This window comes from Engystomops pustulosus, chromosome 10, assembly GCF_040894005.1.
Source record: "Engystomops pustulosus chromosome 10, aEngPut4.maternal, whole genome shotgun sequence".
NCBI classification, from domain to species: domain Eukaryota; kingdom Metazoa; phylum Chordata; class Amphibia; order Anura; family Leptodactylidae; genus Engystomops; species Engystomops pustulosus.
The window spans coordinates 35,505,899-35,514,942 of NC_092420.1; the positions used below are offsets into that span (position 1 = coordinate 35,505,899).

General features: G+C 42.8%; 1 protein-coding gene across 1 annotated transcript in view; it reads left to right on the forward strand.

Annotated features, from left to right (window-relative positions):
• The window catches only part of LOC140103641 (40-kDa huntingtin-associated protein-like), a 31,512-nt gene extending 23,645 nt beyond the window's left edge, over nt 1-7,867 (forward strand). Inside the window, exons 11-12 of the mRNA XM_072126794.1 lie at nt 3,492-3,547; nt 7,483-7,867. Coding sequence (XP_071982895.1) covers nt 3,492-3,547; nt 7,483-7,564 — 138 coding nt within the window. The 3' untranslated portion in view covers nt 7,565-7,867. The remainder of the gene's footprint in view (nt 1-3,491; nt 3,548-7,482) is intronic.
• Nucleotides 7,868-9,044: the final 1,177 nt, after the last annotated feature.

Genomic DNA, 9,044 nt, shown 5'->3' on the forward strand with positions numbered 1-9,044 from the left:
GCTCCTGTAGCTTCATGTGTGGCTGTGTTCTGAGGCTGTAGCTCCATATGTGGCTGTGTTCTGAGGCTGTAGCTCCATGTGTGGCTGTGTACTGTGGCTGTAGCTCCATGTATGGCCGTGTACTGTGTCTCCATGCTCCATGTATGGCTGTGTACTGTGGCTGTAGCTCCATGTATGGCCGTGTACTGTATCTGTAGCTCCTTGTATGGCTGTATACTGTGTCTGTAGCTCCGTGTATGGCTGTATACTGTGTCTGTAGCTCTGTGTATGGCTGTGTACTGTGTCTGTAGCTCCATGTATGGCTGTGTACTGCGGCTGTAGCTTTGTGTATGGCTGTGTACTGCGGCTGTAGCTTTGTGTATGGCTGTGTACTGCGGCTGTAGCTTTGTGTATGGCTGTGTACTGCGGCTGTAGCTTTGTGTATGGCTGTGTACTGAGGCTGTAGCTCCATGTATGGCTGTGTACTGCGGCTGTAGCTCAGTGTATGGCTGTGTACTGTGTCTGTAGCTCCGTGTATGGCTGTGTATTGTGGCTGTAGCTCCGTGTATGGCTGTGTACTGCGGCTGTAGCTTTGTGTATGGCTGTGTACTGTGGCTGTAGCTCCATGTATGGCTGTATACTGTGTCTGTAGTTCTGTGTATGGCTGTGTACTGTGTCTGTAGCTCCATGTATGGCTGTGTACTGCGGCTGTAGCTTTGTGTATGGCTGTGTACTGCGGCTGTAGCTTTGTGTATGGCTGTGTACTGCGGCTGTAGCTTTGTGTATGGCTGTGTACTGCGGCTGTAGCTTTGTGTATGGCTGTGTACTGCGGCTGTAGCTTTGTGTATGGCTGTGTACTGCGGCTGTAGCTCCATGTATGGCTGTGTACTGCGGCTGTAGCTCAGTGTATGGCTGTGTACTGTGTCTGTAGCTCCGTGTATGGCTGTGTATTGTGGCTGTAGCTCCGTGTATGGCTGTGTACTGCGGCTGTAGCTTTGTGTATGGCTGTGTACTGTGGCTGTAGCTCCATGTATGGCTGTGTACTGTGTCTGTAGCTCCGTGTATGGCTGTGTACTGCGGCTGTAGCTCCGTGTATGGCTGTGTACTGCGGCTGTAGCTCCATGTATGGCTGTGTACTGCGGCTGTAGCTCCATGTATGGCTGTGTACTGCGGCTGTAGCTCCATGTATGGCTGTGTACTGCGCCTGTAGCTCCATGTATGACTGTACTGTGGCTGTAGCCCCATGTATGGCTGTGTACTGCGGCTGTAGCTCAGTGTATGGCTGTGTACTGTGTCTGTAGCTCCGTGTATGGCTGTGTATTGTGGCTGTAGCTCCGTGTATGGCTGTGTACTGCGGCTGTAGCTTTGTGTATGGCTGTGTACTGTGGCTGTAGCTCCATGTATGGCTGTGTACTGTGTCTGTAGCTCCGTGTATGGCTGTGTACTGCGGCTGTAGCTCCGTGTATGGCTGTGTACTGCGGCTGTAGCTCCATGTATGGCTGTGTACTGCGGCTGTAGCTCCATGTATGGCTGTGTACTGCGGCTGTAGCTCCATGTATGGCTGTGTACTGCGCCTGTAGCTCCATGTATGACTGTACTGTGGCTGTAGCCCCATGTATGGCTGTGTACTGCAGCTGTAGCTCTGTGTATGGCTGTGTAGTGTGGCTGTCGCTCTTAAGTATAAGTTTTATTTTCTCTGAAAATCGCATACACAACACAGGAGAAATGCTGCAGCATTGTGAGTTTAGGGGTAGTAGCCAGTATAGAGACAGAGCCGCGAACAAGCGGAGCACCGGAGACGAGCAGGCAGCGCCGGGACCCGGCAGGCGTCGGGGCCCAGTTTCATGAGACTGGGGAGATGGTACGCGTGCCATAGGTTCGCCACTACTGCTATAGAGTGACAGCAAGCAGAGATCTAGAAAACGTTCAGGAATTGATACAAATTTTATAACATTTTATTATAAAAACAATAACATTAACTTGCCGAAATGGGAACACCCCTCTAACCCCTTCCTGCTGATGCCCTTTATGGTTTTTCGGTTTTCACTTTTCACTCCCCACCTTCAAAAATCTATAACTTTTTTATTTTCCCATGTACAGAGCTGTGTGATGGCTTATTTTCTGCGTAACAAATTGCACTTCAAAATTGTGGTAGTTAATATTCCATGCCGTGTACAGGGAAGCGGGAGAAAAATACCAAATGCAGTGAAATCGGAGAAAAAGCCCATTCGCGCCATATTCTTGTGGGCTTGGATTTCACTGTACGCCCCAAAATCATGTTTACTTTATTCTTTGGGTCAGTTTGATTACGGGGATACCAAATTTGTATAGGTTTTATAATGTTTTCATACATTCTGGCGCTGATAACTTTTTTATACTTTGGTATACAGAGCTTTTGGTGGTGTCATTTTTTTGCGACTTTTGATGACGTTTTTAATGTTATCATTTTTAGGACTATACGGCCTTTTGATCACTTTTTATAGAAATCTTTTATAAAATGGCAAAAAAGTGCCATTTTCGACTTTGGGGGCTTTTTTCCGTTACAGGGTTAAACGCATTAAAAAAAAGATTTATTATATTTTGATTGGGCATTTTCGGACGCAGTGATACCTAATGTGTTCATGATTTTTACTGTTTATTTATATTTATATCAGTTCTAGGTTAAAGGGGTGATTTGAATTTTTATATTTTTCTTATTAGATTTTTTTTTTAACTATTTTTCAGACTCCCTAGGGTACTTTAACCCTAGGTTGTCTGATCGGTCCTATAATACAGTATGGCAGTATATGGGGATTTTCCTCCTCCTTAACAACGTGTGACCCCAGGCTGCTGGTATCTGGAGAGGGATCACAGGCATACCCCTCTCCATAGCCTGTGAGCTTTTGCTGCGTAATGCAGCAAACACCCACCGGTAACACCCGCGAGAAGCATTAAAAATCCAACAGCGCTTCAAAAGGTTATATATAAAAGCTATATATAAGGAGAGAAAGGCAAGTGGTACATTTGAAACTTTGGGGCCCTTGGTCGGATACCTTGGTTTATTATACTAATTCAGTATGTTATTGTTGTTTGCCTTGTTGAATCCCGAAATGTTCATTGCATCTTGGCAAAAGGTTCTCATAGCCCTGTGTGGCGATTTGATCATATGTAGCATGCGTGCTAACTGTACCACAATTGGCCTGTAGCCTTGTCTGGAGTGGGAAGGGAATGGTGTGGTGAGATTGCTATGTTTATGTGTAAATTTTGCAAAATAATAAAGAAATATCTGATTAAAAAAAAAAAGCCGATGGCGCATCGGGGAGCCATGTTGGCTTAGTTGTAACCATCGTCGCTCCCTGCGACATCAGCGAGGCAATCTGTTTCTTTGACAGCCACAGGTCATACAAAGACCCGGGGCAGTCTGGTTTCAACTGAATATACACTATATTATTCTAGTTACAATTTGCAGAGTCTGTGAGCCTTGTGCACTTGTATGTTTGTTTCTCATTTCTTTCTTTTTCTTTTTCCTGCAGATGGCATGTCAGGAAAATGATGTGGAATCACTTAAAATTTTGCAAGTAGAACTCTGGTATGTGCATTATACTCCAGCACTCTTTAGTCTAGCACACTAGTCCTTGTCTACCAATTTTCAGATGCGCCTGTGTAACATGCAGAAAACAATCCGTAACATATAGAATCTGTAACAGACAAAGGCCTTGCACTGTAGGTTCCATTATTGATGCAATGGGAACATTGCCCTACAGCAGGGGTCTCAAACTCAATTTACCTGGGGGCCGTTGGAGGTAGATTCTGGGTAAGGCTGGGCCGCATCAAGTTTTCCACACAAAATGCGCTTACAAAATATCATTATTCAGATTCAAATGTCACGGCGTCTCCCAGTGCAAGGAAAGCCCCAAGCTGGGAGACGTGTTTTCTCTATGAACGCGTCCTGTGTACCGAGGGGTCCCAAGCTCCTACCGCACTGAGCCCAGTCAGGGACACTCCATTCCCCCCCCCCCACCCGGTACTTGCCTCCCCGTGTCCCTCCCATCGAAGAAGATGAAGTCGCCGCTCTGACCTGCACCAAGTGCGTTCAGAGCGGCGACTTCATCTTCTTCAAGTACCGGAGGGAAGGGGATTAACCGGTTACGGGCCCTTTCCTGTTTTTTCATGTCCATTTTTCACTCCCCACCTTCAAAAAACTATAACTTTTTTATTTTTACACGTAAAGAGCTGTGTGATGGATTGTTTTCTGCGTAACAAATTGCACTTCATAGTGATGGTATTAAATATTCCATGCCATGTACTCGGAAGCGGGAAAAAAATTCCAAATGCAATGAAAATGCATTTGCGCCATTTTCTTGTGGGCTTGGATATTACGTCTTTCACTGAGCGCCCCAAATGACATGTCTACTTTATTTTTTGGGTCGGTACGATTAAGGGGATACCAAATTTGTATAGGTTTTATAATGTTTTCATACATTTACAAAAATTAAAACCTACTGTACAAAAATATTTTTTTTTATTTTGCCAAATTCTGGCGCTAATAACTTTTTCATACTTTGGTGTACGGAGCTGTGGGTGCTGTCATTTTTTGTGAAATTTGATAATATGTTCAATGATATCATTTTTAGGACTGTACAACCTTTTGATCACTTTTTATAGATTTTTTTATATTTTTCAAAATGGCAAAAAAGTGCCATTTTCGACTTTGGACGCTATTTTCCGTAACGGGGTTAAACGCACTGAAAAACCGTCATCATATTTTGATAGATCGGGCATTTTCGGACACGTCGATACCTGATATGTTTATGATTTTTACTGTTTATTTATATTTATGTCAGTTCTAGGGAAAAGGGGGTGATTTGAAATTTTAGGTTTTTTTATTATTATTTTTTTTTTTGAACTTTTTTTTAATTTTATTTATACTATTTTTCAGACTCCCTAGGGTACTTTAACCCTAGGTTGTCTGATCGATCCTATCATATACTGCCATACTACAGTATGGCAGTATATGGAGATTTTCCTCCTCATTCATTACAATGTGCTATCAGCACATTGTAATGAAGGGGTTAAAACGAAATAGCCTCGGGTCTTCGGAAGACCTGAGGCTACCATGGAGACGGATCTCCGCCCCCCGATGACGTCACGGGGAGCGGTGATCCCAGGTAAGATGCTATCTTTTTGAGGCTGCCGGCAGCTTTGTCGGCAGCCATCGCTGTGAAAGCACCCGCGATCGGTGCTAGCACCGATCGCGGGTGTTACCGGTAAGCCTTTGCTGCAATATGCAGCAAAGACTTACCGGCTATGGAGAGGGCTCAGCCCGTGAGCCCTCTCCATGCAGCGCGACCAGGTGGGGGCCGCAAAATATTGTCCCGCGGGCCGCGAGTTTGAGACCCCTGCCCTACAGTATTGGCATTAAAATAAGCAAAAGTAAACCGTAATATGGACCCATAAAATCAACCGGTTAAGTTTTGGGTAGATCGTTCAGTATTATCACTATAGCATTATTCAGTCCAATATTTTGGCTCTAAATTTGATTAGTTTCCATTTGTGCACCATGTGCTGAGTGTATTTATTTATTTATTATGTAATAAAGAGAGAACTTCTGTTCTTAAGTGTCTTATCTTGCTTTAATCTTTTCATTAATCCTTGAAGGAATCCTGGTGCGGGGAGTGTTGTGTTATTGATGTTATGCAATTCAGTCTCTTCCTCAATCCTGCACCACACATTTGTTTCCATCTCTATGTGATTGGTACAGTATCAGTTATCACTGGATTGTCATGTGATGTGTGGCTGGTCCGTACATGAGCACTTACTGCTGGTTACAGCAGAATGGTTACTTTAATGTAGATTGGGTTGCAGTATTTTTTGTTTTCTTGCTTATGTCGTTACCCTTTATGTCTTTTCCACCTTGGATTTTGTCCTGTATCCTTGTATTACATTCAGATATTCTTTTGTAACATAAAATTAATACAGGCAGTACAGGATAGGTTCTGTAGGTTTGTACTCACTTTGAGTTTGTATGCAAGTCGGAACTGTATACTTTATCACTGTACCCCAGCCAAATTTATTTTGGTTTCTGTGACAATTGGATTTTAAAAATGATGGATTGTCATAAGAACCAGGATTAACAATAAAGCTTCATTACAGACACCTGTGATAACTGTTACAGCTGATTATTGTAGCCTAGGACTAAAGTACAGTAAATTACCAATATCCAGAGGTCCGTTTGTAACTAGGAGTCGTCTGTAACACAGTTGTTCTTAAGTAGGGGACCGCCTGTACATAGTTATTAGTAATACTTCGGCCCTGTTGGTTCCATGTCATGTAATGAATTGTCTCCGGCTTGTAGTTTATTTTTTCTGTTCCTGTGAAAATAAACTTTTTTTTTTTTTTTTTAATTAAAACTAGATGAAACATTTTTTAACATTTTGTTTAAATTTTGCGTAAATGAGTCCTATAGCAATGGTTTTATTTTGGATTATAATCCCACTTGTGATAATGAGATGACTGCTGGAAACAGAACAGTGTACAGAACAGACAGATCCCCTTAGGCCGTCTGCACATGAACATTGTTTTTGCCAGTGTGTTTAAAGGATTGCACACATTCATTTCTATAAGTTAATTCACATGACTGGTGTATGACCCAACTGCCTGAACCACAAAACAGGCCAATTCCTGCCGGAGTTTGCGGCTTGTTTAGTCTTTTTTACTGTAATTGGTGCATAAGTGGACCTCGCATGGTGATAACACACGTGCCACAAAACACTGTTGGATTTTGTTTGGTTTTTAAAATCCTAGATAATGACATTAAATATTAAAATTGATATTACCCAAAATAGTTATACAGGTTTTTACCAAAAAGTGTTTTCAAAAAAGGAAGTACTTTATATACTCGAGTATAACTCTAGTTTTTCAGCACAAAAACTATACACCGGGGGGGGGGGGGGGCAGGGGCTCGCTGGCCTTACACCGGGGGAGGGGGGGGGGCAGTTACTTGCTGGCCATACACCTGGGGGGGGGGCAGGGGCTCACTGGCCTTACACCGGGAGGGGGGGGGGCTTCAGGGGCTCACTGGCCATACACCGGGGGAGGGGGGCAGTTACTCGCAGGCCATACACCGGGGGGGGGGGGCAGGGGCTCGCTGGCCATACACGGGGGGGGGGGGGCAGGGGCTGACTAGCTATATATACGGGGGGATGGGAAGGGGACAGGCTATCTATAAAATGGCTGGAAGCTGTGACCAATTTATTTCCAACCCTAGGCTTATACTGGAGTCAGTAGGTTTTCCCAGTTTTTTTGTGTACCCAAATTAGGTACTTCTGCTTATACTCGAGTGTATACGGTAGTTTCCATTGGTGCAGAATAATCAACATTGTGTGGAGATTATTATTGTGACTCTACAATTTCCATTTAAATCCATTATCTTGGGTTTATTGTAATCAAAAAGTTCCTTGGTATATAGGATATTTATATTTTTACAATGAATACCCACTAATGTATTATCTTTAATATCTACAGGCCACTCTTGTCAGCAGAACAGAACCACTTATTACATTTGGTCCTTCAAGAAATGATTTCCCCCTCAGGTCAAGGCATATGAACCACGACATAGAGAAGACCTAGAAGAAGCTATTGAATCCTGTGTATTTCATCTGTAATCCTATGAAAACAGCATTGTATCTCAGTGTTTGTTGGTGCAGCTTTTTATAATGGTAGTGTATATACTTCATGGCTGTTCTATAACCTGTGACGATGGTGGGAAAGGCCTTTCCTGGTTCCATGTTCATTTCAGTTTACATTCCATGTATTTCTCTGCACTGTCTGCTCTATAAAGTTCTATGATGTAGTAATTTATGTATTGCAACAAAAACAACTGTTCAATAAAATGATTTTTTTATTAGTATTTACAATTCAATTCTTTTCAGAATAACACAATCTAACCATTTTCATTTACAAGAGCGTTTGCCATGATTGTCATGTTCCTAGCAAAAGTTTTTACCCACTGACAACTTCTCTCATAAATGAACGGTGGATGTCAACAAAGGAGCTACAGCACGGATTTGGTAATTTAGACTGGAAATTATGTGGCACAGATGTGTTACTATGTATCGGCTTCATGGCTATGGTCAGAGATAAGTAAGTGACTGATGAATCTCATAGATGCTCTACTCGACAGTGAAAATGTAGAGGAAAAGAAAAGGCACAAACAGAATGGGTTATACACCTTGTGTACTTGAATAAGATACCAGGGTATCACTAGTGCATACGTTTTGTACAATAATTTTATACTGCACCACTTATGGTGTTATGGTAAAATTTTGGGAGATTTTTACATAATAAAAGTATTTTACTTAAAATACATAGACAATATTTGAAATACATGGTGCAGGGCCCTTATACTCCATAAAATACCATTATTTATACATACTATCTTATATCATTCAATATTCAGAATATTCTTCAAACAACTTAATTGTAGACTGGTGCAATTGTAAACTGTTTCTTTTACATCACCAGATATAGCAAACACATTTAAAGTCTATATATTGCGCAATTGTATATAAAACGATCTAGGAAGATAGGAGTTGTGCATCTGTACAGCTCCTTCCCCCTGGTGCCATCATAGTATGGCCGCTGGTGACATCATAGTATGCGCCGGCCAGCAGATTGCATGGACACGTCTCTGCCAGCTGTTACAGCATAAAGAAGACAGAAGAGGACCCGCAATGAGTATCGGGGACAGCAGAAGGTGAGTATGTAAGTTTATTTTTTTCATGCGGGTTGGCTGTATACTACAGGGGGCTGGCAGGCTATAGACTACATGGGGGCGGGCAGGCTATAGACTACATGGGGGCGGGCAGGCTATAGACTACATGGGGGCTGGCTGGCTGGGTACTACATGGGGGAAGGCTGGCTGGATACTACATGGGGTAAGGCTGGCTATATACTACAGGAGACTTGCTGGCTATATACTGGGAGGCTGTGACCAATGCATTTCACACCCTCAACTAATACTTGAGTCAATAGGTTTTCCCAGTTTTTGTTGGTAAAATTAGGGGCCTCGGATTATAGTTGGGTCA